Below are 16,965 nucleotides of genomic sequence, written 5' to 3' on the forward strand. Positions count from 1 at the left end.
TATGGCCACATCTCAAAGAGAATACCGAAGTTGACAAAATGTTGAGATCCTCCATAGCCCTTCTTTTTTCTTGAAAACAAAGTCCTGATATGCAATGTCAGTTGCTAATTTGGTACCCTTATCTCTAACTTTCTGAATTTACAAAACAAGTAGAATATATACGGGCCCAGATTAGGAGACTGATGAGGGCATTGGGATGTGGCCTTTTAACAGAAAACCCTGTAGACCGATCTGTACTAATCTCTGAATCAAACAGGTGAGGGAGGCAAATGCTACTATTATGAACTAGGACTGATAAAACATGTCGGGGTCTGGGCTCCCAGGATTTTAGTAGGAGATACACAGTAAGTAGTAAAAGGCGGGGCAAATATTGTTGTAAGTCAAGAGCAGCTTAAATTCCATTCGAAGACAGGAGAATGATCACGTTGGTCCCAGCCAGTTTGTAGATGCCACTTGGTTCTAGTTTCCTCTGATATAAAAGCCTACTCCTCACAAATTGTTCTGACCTGCCCACTGAAACTCGGAAGTTTGGTAGTTAGAAAAATGGCCTTCTGGCTCTTCTCGATAATATTCTAAATGGGAGAATTTTACTGCGAAGTAAATGCTACCACAGTGTGTGAAATAAAAACCTAGAGAAGCACTTGTGATGGGCTGAGCACTGGGTGTTATATGCAACTGATGAATTATTGAACAATATATCAAAAGCTAATGATGTACTACTGTACGTTAGCTAATTGAATTTAAATTAAAAAAAAAAAGCCTAGTGAAGCTACTTATGGGATGTATATGTAAATCCAAACACGTAAATAACTATGAGAAGCCATGAATTCAAACTGGCAAAAATAGATAGACCTGATAAGAAATCATCAGTATTTCAGTCTAAGAAAATGCATTTGTATTGTAAAAATACTTAACATCCAAAGAAATAGTCCTTTTGAGCCAAATACTGTCATACTAGAGTAATAGTTACAAGTAACTTGACCAAATGATTTGAAATACTCAAAGACAAATATTGACTTCTTTTATAAAATGAATATGATTTTGAAAAATAAAAAACAATCCGGTCATATTAATCTAATTAAATAATAGTAGAAGCCAGGGCAACAACATAATTTTATACACAATGGCTGGGATCCCTGGCATCACCAAGGCAGCTTTCATTCATCTGGTTCTACAAACATCAGAGGTAGCAAGTTCTAGAACAAGTTTTTTCAAACTGAGGTCACCAAATGCCCTGACATTTGGGGTTCTCAAGTTCTAGGAGAATTTTATTTTTCCATTTTGGTGATGATGGAATGTTTGTGAAGCAAATTGGAGGATGAAGAACAAGATGAAACAGAAAGGAAGGATGGGGGACACATTCTGAAAAGTCTTGAGTGTATATAAGGACCAGAAATATTTTTTAAAGATTTTATTAATTTATCTGAGACAGAGAGAGAGAGAGCACAAGCAGTGGGGAGGGAGAGGAAGAAGAAGATTCCCTGCTGAGCAATGAGCCTGATGTGGGGCTCAATCCCAGGACCCTGAGATCATGAACTGAGCCAAAGGCAGATGCTTAACTGACTGAGCCACCTAGGTGCCCCAATAAACAGTAATCTTTATAGAAGGAAGTTAAGAGCTTCTATGGAATTGGAAGAGAAAACCTGAATCTGCATTTATGTGGCACTTTACATAATACTGAGGCAGTGCTACTGTTTCTATCACAGAAACATTATCAATGGAGATTACAAGGTTTCCTTTACTTTTAAAGATTATGTATTTATCTATTTATTTGAGAGAGAGACAGAGACAGAGAAAGAGCATGAATGGGGGGAGCGGGAGAGGGAAAGGTAGAAGCAAACTTCCCTGCCGAGCAGGGAGCCCAACATGGGGCTTGATCCCAGGACCCTTAGATCATGACCTGAGCCAAAGGCAGATGCTTAACTGACTGAGCCACCCAGGCAGCCATAAGGTTTCTTTTTAACATACCCTTGGTACCCATCATTGCAATAAAATTTGGCTTTTAATCTTAAATGTTATGAGAAGCTGCTACTGTGTTTAAGCTAGGAGTAGCATGATTGAGTACCTGTGTTATTGTTTTGGATTAGAGTGAGTAGCCATTGGAGGCAAAGAACTTATTCCTAACAACTAACACTTTTTTTCTTTATCAGCCTGGGGTATAATATGAGGTCATATCTCTTTAAATATTAAGGAAAATTATTGAGACTTCATCCTGCTTATTCCAAAAGTGTCTTCTTTCCCTTCCTATTTTTCCCCTAACTGAGTCAGTTGTAGGAGATCCAGTGCTCTAGCTCTAGTCCCTACCTATTTCATCAAAAACCAAGAAGGTGGAGCCAATTTTTGGTTTTTGTTTTCTCTCTATCCTCCTGCCACTTGGCCCTGGAAGTTGTGGAAGTGCAGGCAGAATGGATTAATTAAAGCCCCAGATTTCTGATTAGATGTTGAAAAGAGGGAGCTCCAGGGTACTGGAAATACCAAGCAGATTATAGAGAGGGAGGAGATTGGGAAAGTAACACTATGAGGCTGCTTATGAACTTTAGAGCTCACCCCCCAAACTTTATTTGTATGTGTATGTGTGTGTGCAAGCATGTGTGAGTGTGTGTGTGTGGTTCTGCTCCTTATTAACATACCTAAAGCACTGAGGGAGACAAAATGAACAAAAAATGATTGAGTAAGGAACTCTTGGACTCCATCCCTCCATAAAACTGGCAAAACTTTCAGAATCAAATTTTTTAGAAAGATGGAAATGAACCAATGGCTTGCAACCATTTGTGGAGTGCTTATTCAAGAAACATAGCTGAAACTTTTTTTTTTTTTAAATGAGATTTGTGGCATTTCAATTTGCCTAGTCCCATCCCCCACTCCTCAGTTCAGTGGCAATCATGAAAATAATAGCCTGAATTCCTGGTACCAGTGGAAGCAAAGAGGACCCCATCCACAAAGAATTGTAATTATCTGTTTTGACCGATCTGGTGATTCCCTGAAAGTCTGGCTCATAGGCTTGTCTTAATTTCCCCTGGCTTGGAACTAGCCAAGGGCTAAAACTGCTAGCCAGAGATGGAGATGGGGAGAGGGCATTTTTCAAAAACATTTACAGGCAAATGTTTTAGTCCCTACTCCCTGAGGTAAAAATAAATAATAGATTTGGGGCAAACAAGACTAACCAAAAAGATTCAGAGAAAAGGCTGGGAAATGAGATGTCCATAGGGCTTTGAAAAGCTCTGACATATTCCTGGGAATCTAGAAGACCTTGTGCATGCATATGGTTGTGTACATGCTCAGAAAATACCTGATAAGGCAGAAAGCTTCCAATTCTAGCCTACCTAAAGGCTCTGTGCAAACAGGAAGTGAAGGCTAAGACAAAGATGCAAACTCTGGTTGAGTGTCGAAGATGTGCATGCACAGAGTCCCTCAGCAAAGTCTAGGAGAATTTTTTTATTCCAAAGATTTAAAGAAATCTCTGTTCAATCATCAGCTGACCACTGAGCTAAAAGAACAGGATTTCAGTGACCACCCACAACAAAGAATACAGGCTTTATAGGATCATTTTAGAAAAATCACTAAATAAGCAACAACTACCACAAAATGAAGCAACAGTAATAAACCCTGGGGGAGGAGAGAGACTCTGACTTCAAGAATTGCTGTGCTCTATTACCCAAAATGCCCAGTTTTAAGTAAAAGGTCAGGAAAAGAAGCAAGACAGTATGGTCCACACCTGGGGAAAAGGCACTCAAAGAAACTGGCCCTAAGAAGTTCCAGATGTTGAACTTTCTGACAAAAACTTTAAATCAGTTACTGTTAACACATTCAAAGAGCTAAAGAAATCCATCACTAAAGATTTATAGGGAGGAATGAGAATGATGTCTCACCTTATGGAGAATATAAAGAGATAGAAAATATATTTTTAAAAAGAAAGAAGTAGAAGAAGAAGAAGAGGAAGAGGAAGAAGGAGAAAAGGAGGAGGAGGAAAAAGAGCAGGAGAGAAGGAGGAGAAGGAGGAAACAGACATTCTGGAATTGTAACATATAGGAACTAAAATGAAAATTTTACTATAGAGTCTCAAAATCAGATTTGAGCAGGCAGAAGAATCAGCGAACTTGAAGATAAGTCAACTGAGATTATTCAGTCTAAGAAAGAGAAATATAAAAGAATGAACAGAGTCTCAGAGAACTGTGGAACACTGTCAGCATGACAGCATACACATAATGGGAGTGCCAGAAGGAGACAAAAGAGAAAGTGGGAAAAAATATCTGAAAAAATAAAGGCCAAAAATTTCCCAAATTTAAGGAAAAATAATCTACACATACAAGAAGTTCAATGAACTCCAAGTAAAATAAACTCAAAGGCATCCACACTTATTCAAATCATAGTCAAAGTGTTCTAAGACAGAGGAAAAAAATCTTGAAAGCAGCAAGAAAGAAGGAACTCATCACATACAAAACATCCTAAATAAAATAAAAGGCTGACTTCTTATTGGAGCAAGTGGGCAGTGGGATGAAATATTTAAAGTGCTGAAAGAAAAATACTGTCAACCAAGAATACTGTATATAGCAAAATAGTGTTTCAAAAAAATGAAGGAGAAATTAAGATTTTCCTAGATAGAAAAAACTGAAAGAATTTTATTTGCTACTAGACCTGCCCTAGGAGAGATACTAAGAAGTTCTTTGGGCAGAAATGAAAGGTCACCAGACAGTAACTAAAATCTACATGAAGAAATAAAGAGCACCAGGGAAGGTAAATACCTACATAAGTATAAAAGACATTGTAAGTATATTTTTTGTTTGTAACTACTTTTTATTTTCTATATAATTTAAAAAATAACTGCAGAAAGCAATAACTACAAGTCTATACTGATGGGCATAGAACAAATAAAGATGTAATCTGTGACAACAACATAAAGTAGAGAAAGAAGTGATAAACTTTAAAAGAGCAAATTTTTGTATACTATTGAAATTACATTGACATTAATCTGAATTAGATTGTCATAAATTAAGATGTTCATTGTAGTCTCTAGGGCAACCACTAAGAAAATAACTCAAATATATATAATAAAATAAATGGAAAGGGGATTAAAATGGTACACTAAAAAATGTCTATTTAACACAGAAAGAGGTGGCAATGGAGGAATTGAGCAAAAGAAGGCATAAGACATGTGGAAAACAAACACTAAAATGATAAGGGTAAATTCTTCCTTATCAGTAATCATATTAAATATAAATGGATTAAACTCTCCAATTAAGACACAAAGACTGTCAGACTGTATATTTTTAAAAACACAATCTAACTGCATTCTCTCTAAAGATTCATTTCAGATTCAAGACACAATAGTTCGAAAATAAAAGGGTGGGAAAAGATATTCCACATGAATAGTTATCAAAATTAGTATAGCTGTGGGACACCTAAGTGGCTAGACAGACATAATAAAAACATAAAAGACTTAAATAATACTATATGCCCACTCAACCTAACAGAACACTGCTCACCAACAGCAGGATATACATTCTTTTCAAGGACATATGGAACATTATCCAGGATAGATCATAGACCCTATGTTGGGCCATATAACAAATCTAAACAATTTTTTTAAAGATTAAAATTAATCAAAGTGTGTTCTCTGATCACAGTGAAATGAGATGATAAGTTAATAACAAAAGGACATTTGGAAAACTCAAAAATATATGAAAATTAAACAACACTGTCTTAAATAACCAATGAGTCAAAGAAGAAACCAAAAGGGAAATTAGAAAGTACTTTGAGGTTGCACAACAGTGTGAATGTACTAAATGCCACTGAAATGTGCATTTTAAAATGGTTAAGATGGTAAATTTTATATTATATGTCTTTTACCACAATTTAAACATTTTCAAAAAGAAATAAAATACTTCAAAGTGAATAAAAATGAAAACACAAAATAACCAAAATTTATAGGATGAAGCAAAAGTGGTACTCAAAATAATTATAATAGTGAATGCCTGTATTAAAAAAGAAGAAAGATCTCAAAGGTACTGAGTCCTGAACTAATGAATAGACAATTATCAAGGTCCCAAACTGATCACTGGGCTATACAAACACAAGACAGATTTCAAAGGCACTGCCAAGACTTTGAAAATTGAACTGCAACTGGAATCACAGCCAACAAAAGTCATGGTGGAACTTACACCTTGAGCTTAACTAGGTCAATCAATTGCTAAAAGAAAAATATCAAATCTGTCATGGGATTTAAACAAGACTCTGTCACGTGACATAAGATTTGAAATATCCATGATATAAGCTAAAATAACTTAGAATATGAAGAATTCAGAAAAATCTAATTTACTGGGTTAAAAAAAAACTAATAAATGTCAAGGCCAAAGTAGTGCAGATGTTTGAATTATTTTTTTTCTTTTTTTTTTTTTAAGATTTTATTCATTTATTTATTTGACAGAGTGAGAGCACAAGCAGGCAGAGAGGCAGGCAGAGGCAGAGAGAGAAGCAGGCTCCCCACTGAGCAAGGAGCCCGATGTGGGGCTTGACCCCAGGACCCTGAGATCATGACCCGAGCTGAAGGCAGAGGCCCAACCCACTGAGCCACCCAGGCGCCCCAGATGTTTGAAATATTTGACAGACTTTAAGGTAACTATTATAAAAATGCTTGAACAAAATTGCAAAGAACGTTGAAACTAATTGAAAAATAAAAGTCTCAGGAAAAATGGAAGATATAAAGAAGAACCAATGAAAAGTTTAGAACTGAAAAATATAATAAATGAAATTAAAATTCCACTGGCTAGGCTCAATAGCATAACAGAAATGACAGAGGAAGGAATCTGTAAACTTGAAGACATATATAGGTAAAAATTACCTAATTTGAGCAAAAAAGAGTAAATAAACTGGGGGGGGGGGAGGAACCTTGTGGAACTAAATGTGTAACACTGTGCCACCAGAGTCTCAGTAGAAGAGAGAAAGTGTGATGCAGAAAATAATATTTTAAGAAATAATAACTGAAAAACTCCCAAATGGGTGAAAGACATAAATTTACATGTTAAAGGAATTTAGCAAACACCAAACAGGAATAATTCAAGGAGATCCTCACCCTGGTACATGTTAGAATCTTCTGAAAACAAAAGACAAAATTAAAAAAAAAATAACAGCATCCAGAGCAAAAGGATTTATAACTTATAATGGAATAGCTATTTAAATAAGGGCAGTTTTCTTGTGAGAAACCAAGAAGGCCAGGAGAAAGTAGCATCATGGTTCTAAAGCTGAAGAAATAACTATCAACCCCAAAATTCTATATCCAACAAAAATTCTTCAGGAATGAATATGAAATAAAGACCTTCTTAGAGAACTCATTTTAGGAGTTGGGCCCTAAAATATTACTACAAGAAGTTCTTCAGACAGAATAACCTATACCAGAAGTAAACTTGGGACATCAGGAATGAAGGAATGTTCGGGTTTTCAATATGTGTCTGTGTAATATCTAAGACAACCAAAGCATGAAGGCATGGACAAAAAATGGACCCATATGGTGGTAATGTTTTTATATCCAATTGAAGTGGTAAAGTATTGAAGCTAAGTAGACTGTGAAATGTTACTATCTACTTTGTATTCCTAGATCAACCACTATAAGATCTACAGTAAATGATACAGTCATTTCCCAACTTATTTCTGAGGCCAGCATGACCGTGACACAAAATTCAAAGAATTGAAGGAGAAAACTATAGGATACTAGCCCTTATGACCATAGATAAAAACTTCACAACAAATATTAGCAAGTTGAGTCTAGCCACAAATGGTAAGATTTATCTTAGGAATGAAAGGATGTTCAATATTTGAAAATCCATGCTATCCACTATAGTAACAGTTTAAAGAAAACATAATACCAACTGGTGAAGAAAAAATTATTTCCACAAAATTCACATCCATTCCTGATTTTTTTAAAAAACAAAAGAATATAGTGAGTGCTGTGAAATGTTTAAACCTGATGATTCACAGACCTGTACCTCTGGGGCAAATAATACAGTACATGTTAATAAAAATAATTCCAAAAAAAGAAAAAGAAAGAATAAAATGAAATTAAGGAAAGAGACAGAAACCTCTCAGAAAACAAGGAACAGAGAGGAACTTCCTCAATCTGATAAATGGCATTTATAAAAAAAAAAAAAAAAGCCACAGCTAACATGGTAAAAGACTGAATTGTTTCTCCCTTAAAATTAAGAGCAAGGCAAGGATGTGCACTCTATCACTGCTATTGAACAACATACTGGAAGTCTTAAACTTCCAGAACTTAAACGTCTATAACTCTTCTAACTTTAAACTCAATAATGTGGGAGAAAATGACCCAATTTTTTAAATGGGCAAAAGATGAAAATAGACACACCAGAGAAGACTTAGTCTTGGCAAATAAGCCCATAAAAAGATGCTCAACAGGGGCACCTGGGTGGCTCAGCGGGTTAAGCCTCTGCCTTCAGCTCAGGTCATGATCTCAGGGTCCTGGGATGGAGCCCCACATTGGGCTCTTTGCTTAGCAGGGAACCTGCTCCCCCCCCCTTCTCTCTCTGCCTGCCTCTCTGCCTACTTGTGATCTATCAAATAAATAAAATCTTTAAAAAAAAAAAGATGTTCAACATTATTATCTATTAGTGAAACACAAATTAAAACTATGATGAGATCACACACATATTATAATAGTTAAAATAAAAACATACTGACAACACCAAGTGCCAACAAAAGACACTGAGCTCATGGAACTCTCTAACGCTGCTGGTGGGACTATAAGATGGTGCAGCCACTCTGAAAAATAGTTTGGCAGTTTCTTATAAAGCTAATATACTCACTGTGTTCTCTAGGTATGAAATGAAAACTTATTGGTTCAGACTATGTTAAACAATATAGAGGTTCCTCAAAAATTTAAAAATAGAACTACCAGATGATCCAGTAATTCCACTCCTGGGTGTATATTCAAAGAAAATGAAAACAGGACATCCAAGAGATAGATGTATTCCTATGTTTATTGAAGCATTACTTGTAACAGCCAAGCTATGGAAACAGACCAAGAGTCCACAACAGATGAATGGATAAAGAAGACATGGTTTACATATACAATTGAATATTACTTAGCCATGAGAAACAAAGAAACCCTGCCATCTGTGACAACATGGATGACCTTGAGGACATTATGCTTAAATGAAATACGTCAAACAGAGAAAGAGAAATGCCATATGATCTCATGTCTATGTGAGATCAGAAAAAGCTAAGGTGATAAAAACAGAGTAGAATGGTGCCTACCCAGGGATTACCAAGAGAATTGAGGATATGTTGTTTAAGGGTATAAACTTGCAACTAGTAGTTAAGTCCTGGAGATCTAATGTACCTCATAGTGGTTAGAGTAAAAAAAAAAAAAATACTGTATTATTAACTTAAGCATTACTAAAAGACTAGATCTTAATTGTTCCCACTACAGAAAAGAAAGGATAATTATGTGACATTATACAGGCATTAGCTAATACTACAGTGGTAATCACATTGCCATATATAAATGTATCAACACATGTGACATCTTGAAGTTACACAATGCTTCAGTGATTCATACGACTGAATGCCAGAAAAAAAAAAAACAGTTGATTTACCATATGAAAATATCTAAAGGAAAATTTAAAAAGGAAAATATGAAATTAAAAATATGGCATGTGAGAAATATGTCTTTAAGAGCAAATCGCTTAGCCTTAGAATACCTTTGTAGTCTGTGTTATACTGAAAAAATATTTCACTCCCTGCTGAAAGGAAAGTAGAATTAAGACTTAGAAAAGCAAGGAAGTTCATGTTTTGCTACAAGCTCTACAGAAATGACAGATTTCTCTTGTGTGTTTTCCTGCCACTCAGAATGTCAACAGATCTGGGACTCTTGTCAAAGTGTTTCCTAGCTAGTCTGTCTTTCTACATCTGAAATGGAAATCACTCTTTTTAGGGATGTCAAGATTTGTGAACCATCTTAAGTAATTGAGGGAAGTCATGAAATATGGCTAGCATAGAAGATGGCTTATTATCCATCTCTTTTGTTCATCATTCCAGACATAAGTGACCTTAAATTCATTTATTTCTTACTCCATTCATGCATACTATAAAAATTCAATCCAGGATGCCTGGGTGGCTCAGTGGGGCCACTGCCTTCAGCTCAGGTTATGATCCCAGGGTCCTGGGATCAAGTCCTGCGGGCTCCTTGCTCGGCGGGAAGCCTGCTTCTCTCTCCGCCTCTGCCTGCCTCTCTGCCTGCTTGTGTGCTCTCTCTCTCTCCTTCTCTCTGACAAATAAATAAATAAAATATTTTTAAAAATTAAAAAAAATTAAAACTCAATCCAATGTCCCTTGATTTGATATAAGCATTTACACTTTGTCTCCAATGCTGTAGCTCTTTATAGGCTTGAAATAAGCATCTGATCATTTTTCTTAATCTAAGCCACGTCATGAACCTTGGTTCTTCCACAGTTTCGATTAAGAGAGTGGCAGTATGAAAGGGAGGAGATTTAGAGACACCCACGGAAGAGTCCCACTATGGAGCTTGGCAGTTTATTCAATGCAGGGGACTGGGGAGCTAGAGAAGTAGGGCAGCTGAGTGCAGTAAGGGAGACTTCAGCATCAGATGATTTCTTATTTCTTTATTTTTTTATTTTTTTTATTTTTTTTTTTTACTGAAGTGTGTTTGACACAGTGTGACAGTACTGTGGGTATACAATGGTGATTTGACAGCTCTGTACCTTATGTTTTGCTCACCACACATGTAGCTACCATCTGTCATTACACAACACTAGTGTAATACCACTGACTATATTCCCAATGCTGTACCTTTCATCTCCTTGGCCTATTCTATAACCATAGGCCCATACCTTCCACAAACCCCCCTTCTCCCATTTTGCCGATCCTCGTTCCCCCTCCCCTCTGGTAACATCAGTTGGTTGTCTGCATTTAGGGGTCTTATTTTGCTTTATTGTTTGTTCGTTCACATGTTCCTTTTCTTTTCTTTTTCTTTTTTTTCTTTCTTTTTTTTTTTTTTTTTTTTTGATTCCGCAAATGAATGAAGTCATAGGGTATTTTTCTTTCTTTGTCTGACTTATTTCATTGAGCATAATACCCTCTAGGTCCATCCACGCTGTCACAAATAGCAAATTTCCTTTTTATGTATGAGTGGCTGGCCGTGCTAGTATCTGAATTAGGTAACACAGGAAAAACATAGGCAGAGAATTATAGAAGATTCGAAAGGAGAGCTATTTATCTATATTTTACCAGTATATTTATTTTTCAGAGTTTGGATAGAGTTTGTATTATCTCTCCCTCTCTCTCTCCCTCCCTCTCTCTCTCTCTTTTTTTAGTTTTTATTTATTTATTTGACAGAGAGAGACCACAAGTAGGCAGAGAGGCAGGCATGGGGAGTGGGTAAGCAGGCTCCCTGCTGAGCAGAGAGCCCAGATGTGGGGCTTGATCCCAGGACCCTGAGATCATGACCTGAGCCGAAGGCAGAGGCTTAACCCCCTGAGCCACCCAGGCACCCCTGCATTATCTCTTAAAGTAGTATTTGTTAGAGGATCTCAAGTTTGACTTTAGAGAGGACATTGTGGATTTTAACATCAAAGGAATCCTCGAGAAAAATAGATTTGAAGTGAGTGAGGAGACATGACATTTCACAGAGAAAATCAAATCTTACTTGAAGTCACATAAATTAATAGTGAAAGTTCTGTTGATCCCCGAAATGCAAGAGGAAAGAGAACCCTTAGAAGGTGTAGTGTCTATGGTATGAAAGTCAGGACTTCTCATACACAGTGAATTTGGTCCTCATGGTGGCAAATTTCCAGGAAGCCAGACCCTTCCTGCTCAAATGATGTGGTTTCCTAGGGGACATATAAATAGTCTTTTCCCCACACAAAAAAGTTAATAATAGAAGCCAAAGACCCTCCCACACATCAGAGCACAGCTGTCAATGTGGCCAACAGAAGCACAGCATTGGCAAAAGCAGCTCTGGCAGGATGTAGGGAAAGGTAACCACAGAGGTAGCAGGGAGTGAGGAAAGAACAGGATACATGGTTGTAGAGCAGAAACTTAGTGCAGAAAAGAGCAGCTGGAACTCAGGAAGTGGGTAAGAAGAAAGAAAGGAAAACAGGTGGAAGGATTTAGAAGGATATGTAAAGAAGGTAGCAAGGACCTGCTAGAAACAGACTAAGTGCAAACCAGGTGACCCTAGAAACTGCCTGTATGTTTCTAAGACAGGATCAGAAGGTGGGAGAAAACCCAGGCATGACAGAATCAGACCAAAGTATTGGTCTTCATCCAGGGAAGAACTTACTGGAATGGCCCACCGTACCCCTGGTTCAGAGGGACCAGAGCCCTATCCCCACTGCCCACCCCCATCACATCCTGGGGGGCAAATTCAACTTTTATTTATTTATTTTTAAAGATTTATTTGTTATTTGAGATAGAACACATGCACCTGTGAGTGGGGGAGAGGGAGACAGAGAATCCCAAGCAGATTCTCCACTGAATGTGAGCCTGAGGAGGGACTTGATGTCAGGACCTGAGCCAAAATCAGGAGTCAGACCCTTAACCAGCTGCACCACCCAGATGCCCCAAATCCAACTTTTATTATTTATTTATTTATTTATTTATTTATTTATTTTTAAGATTTTATTTATTTATTTGACAGAGAGAGACCACAAGTACGCAGGGAGGCAGGCAGAGAGAGAGGAGGAAGCAGGCTTACTGCAGAGCAGCAGAGAGCCCAATGTGGTGCTCGATCCCAGGACCCCGGGACCATGACCTGAGCCGAAGGCAGAGGCTTTAACCCACCCAGGCGCCCCCAAATCCAACTTTTAGAAGGCAGTGCTAGGTCCTAGGCATACCTCGCTGCCTCTTAGTGTTAAATTTCAAGAACCAGTTGAAAAAGTTCATCTTGTACACATTCTTGAAATATAAAACCTAGTCTGTTCCAGCAGGCTTTAGTTCAGACAACATTATGGTTTCATAAATTGTTGCCTGATCTTCTAGGAGTTAAAAATCTAACTGCAGATATTTATAATCTACCATGGTCTTTAAAAAAAAAAAAAAAACAACAACCTGGGACGCCTGGGTGGCTCAGTTGGTTGGACGACTGCCTTCGGCTCAGGTCATGATCCCGGAGTCCCGGGATCGAGTCCCACATCGGGCTCCCAGCGCCATGGGGAGTCTGCTCCTCCCTCTGACCTTCTCCTCACTCATGCTCTCTCTCACTGTCTCTCTCTCAAATAAATAAATAAAATCTTTCAAAAAAACCCATTAAGGGAATGCTAATTATTAAATATAATGAGCAATTTAAAGCTAGTGGTATTCTTCAGATAATTAAATGACCTTTTGTCCCTTAAGTAAGCCATCTGATAATCTGTACTTAATTACCAACAATTCATCTTCTGAATCCCCTGAACTTCAAATAAGGATTTTAATTAATTTTATCATTATAACCATTAATTGCTGGCAGCTATAATCAAACCTCAAAAACCTAAGGGCTAGTATCTTCTTTTATTCTCAGAGGCAATGTGATATGCCTCTAAGAGACAAAGGCTGAAGCAAATGTTAAAATAGATTGTGTGCATTCAAATGTACACTGTGTACCACCCCACTGCTTACCAGCCATGTGAATTTGGGCAAATTATTTTCATGATGACTTGATTTCCTCATTAAAATGGGGACGATGATAATAGCGATTACTTCATGAGGCTGTTATAAGGATTAAACCAACCTAGAATAGTGCCTCAGTAAGTACTTATTAATGAATATAGAAAACATTTAGAGCCATGGATGGTAAATAGTACTCGCTGTATGTATTAACCATAATTCTATTACTTTCTGATGTTCCTCACAGTAATTTTTAGTAGTTTGAAGTATGGAGTAGTATGAAGTTTGAAAACATGCCCAATGAGCTCCATGATTCTCAAAAGACCAGAAAATAAAGTAACAATGATAACATTATAGTTCTGTTTTTAATAATTAGTTAATCTCAGCATAATAATTCTATCCCTTTGTGTTCCCCAGAGTCGAAAACATGTCAATGAGATTGGAAGAAATCAACGAAAGAGAAAATTTTATGAAAACTTCCCTACAGACTGTTGACCTTCGACTTTCTCAGCTGGAAGAACTGTCTAGCAGAATGGTGAATGCTCTTGAAAATCTCGCAGGAATTGACAAGTCCGACCTGATACAGACCCGGTCCCGAGCTTCTTCCGAATGTGATGCTACTTATCTTCTAAGACAAAGCAGTATCAACAGTGCCGATGGCTACAGCATGTATAGATACCATTTCAATGGTGAGGAGTTGCTGTATGAGGATGCTTCTCTCTCCATGCCACCAGGGACAGGATTCAGGAAGAAAGCCTGTTCCTTCCGAATGAAGGAAGAGAAGGAGTCAAAAATGCATCTGGTACCAGAGCGTCAAGGCAGCCTTCACCTTTTATCCGGCACAAGCCCGCCAGCAACACCACACTGCGGTCAACTTGCATTAGACAACGTCAAGAACTCTTCAGAGCTGAAATTAGGTCCAGATACTGGGATTGCAGCCGAAGATGATGGAAGGCAGGCCGACTCTGAAAGGGAAGAAACTGTTCCCCCAAGTGTAAATCAACCAGATGTTATGCATGGACAGAACAAATCAGATTTTCAAAACCCTCAGCTCACAGTGGAAACAACCCAGATAGAAGGCACAATTTCCTATCCCCTGGAAGAAGCAAAGCTGAGGCGTTATCACCCTGAGGAAATGTTCAGTACTTATAAAACAACTAAGTCCAGAAGCTTTGTGTATTCCCGCGGACGGAAGCCGGTCAGCGGGGTTAACACCTGCAGCACAGAGTACAGTTCAATCATGGACCCAGCACACCCCTCGACACTTCAACAGTGGACGACAGAATGGAAATATCAAGTTCGAAAGATCACACGTTCTCACAGCACTGACATCCCTTACATTGTGTCAGAAGCGGCCAGGCAAGCCGAGCCTACAGAACAATTCGCAGACACCGAAGGTGAGAACTGTGGGTCTGAAACAAGCTCTCAGATCTCTCATTTATCTCTAGCTGTCCCTGACAGAACCAAAAAGGAAAACTTACTGTCTGTGAAACCAGACCCAACTCTGGGGTTCCCATCTTTAAGGTCAAAAAGTTTACACGGCCACCCTAGGAAAGCCAAAGCCGGTCAGGACAAACTAGACAGACCTGGACATGCCAGCAGTGTAAGTAACTTGGCAGTTGTGTCTGGGATTACAACAGAAGAACAGAAGGCCAGGCAAGAGAAAACTTCCACAGAAACTGCATGTTGATATGTTCTGTCTCTTTGATCTTTAAATCGAAACCACTGATGACTACCATCTTGGTCATCTAAATAGCATCAATTTCTGAAAACACTTTCATTAAAACTGTCCAGCAATTTGGACATAAGATTTAAAATTCAATGCACTAAACATAAAGTCATATTTTGCTAGCACATGTTAGTAAACTTAGGTTGTTTTTAGTTGGAGTAGGATCAGATGAAAGTGACAATATTCCAGTTGAGATAAATTGCTTCATCTGTAAACAATTCTACAATCTCTTTGTTAGGCAATCTCTAAATTGCTTAATCAGCAAATGATTCTACAACCTCTTTATTTCTCGTTATTTATTTCCACCAAGTAGCCTAAGAAATGCCAGTAGGTTACTAAAGGAGTAAACAGCTATGTAAAAAGAAAAATTAAAGAGAAAGCAAACATGGAAAAAAAAAAAAGAAGGGGGAGAAGAAAAACAAAATTGTGAAGTGCAAGAAGTAAGAAGTGGAAAGAAGCCATCGGCATCATATTTTTTTATGGGTCTTTGTTTTCTGTTTCAATGTTTTATGTTTTACAATGACACGGTGGAAACAAAAATATACTATTATGTCAAAGATCACACTGTCATAGTCTAGGGTGACCAGGAGTTGTGTTAATGTGTAAAAATAAAGTATCCAATGTGCATTTTCCTGTTGTCATAGAGTCCCTGATAGCAAACACAAATAAATTGTACCTCTGCCTATTCAATGGTTTGTGCAAAGCTGTGGCTAAAACCAGAAAGAAATATCATGAAGGTCGAATTGTTGAGAATCACGGAGACCATTCATGGCTGAGAATACAGGGTCTTACACTTCAAATTATAAGTTCAAAAACCTTTCAGACTACTGAGCCCCCATCCTCAGGTCAGGGGCCACTCTCTAGAACCCTTAATACCACCCCTAGCCCCACGACTCTTGACTATACAAACAGGGGCAGAGAGGGGCAGAAAGGGATCTTCTCTGGCTAATGCAGAGGGCACCAACACTCATAGAGGCTAAGAGTTGGATCCTTACCATCTCACAATGGCATCTCTTGGGAGGACTCAAGAAGGAGTCTGGGAGCACACAGAGAAGGCCAGCCTCAGGCCTGAAGTTACATGCCTATTACTACTTTAGTGAAGTTTCTCATGGCGGGAAGCAGGTCAGACAGAAATGGGGATGATCACAAAATAACCACTACACCCATTCTCATGTGAGACTCAGACTGTCACATCATCATAAACTGGCAAGGGAAGAGAGAGAGATTCCCTGTAGTTATGCTAGTTACGTAGTTATGTTAGTTATAAAGATAGTGATCAGAAATAGTTAACAACTAAATAAGACTGAAGTTTTTACTAATCAGGTTCAAATCCCTGAACCGGGGTGAATTGATCAAAAAGCAAAAGATACCATTGCATGGATGATGGGGCTTTGAAATGTAAGAAATGATAACATTTATTTAATAAATAAAGCTACTGCTACATTGAGACTGTTTAATCAATCCTGCTATGTGCATTATTTGACCCAATGCTTAACCCATTACATTTTACCTCATTCCTAAAACTTTCTTTTTGGTGCCAAGAAACTTTTCAGCCCTTTGCCAGGTTCTAGAAAAAAGGGTTTCTCAGAATAACTTGGAGAACCTAAGACGGCTCAACAGAGTGG

The 16,965-nt window shown here is 37.9% G+C and overlaps 1 protein-coding gene across 1 annotated transcript in view; it reads left to right on the forward strand.

The window, feature by feature from the left end:
• Window positions 1–15,301, forward strand: part of LOC111152542 (transient receptor potential cation channel subfamily M member 1) — a 144,605-nt gene extending 129,304 nt beyond the window's left edge. Inside the window, exon 30 of the mRNA XM_022511028.1 lies at window positions 14,029–15,301. Within this exon, the coding sequence (XP_022366736.1) occupies window positions 14,029–15,301 (1,273 nt within the window). The remainder of the gene's footprint in view (window positions 1–14,028) is intronic.
• Window positions 15,302–16,965: the final 1,664 nt, after the last annotated feature.

The sequence above is a fragment of the Enhydra lutris genome, unplaced genomic scaffold (genome assembly GCF_002288905.1).
Source record: "Enhydra lutris kenyoni isolate GAN:26980312 unplaced genomic scaffold, ASM228890v2 scaffoldscaffold29, whole genome shotgun sequence".
NCBI classification, from domain to species: domain Eukaryota; kingdom Metazoa; phylum Chordata; class Mammalia; order Carnivora; family Mustelidae; genus Enhydra; species Enhydra lutris.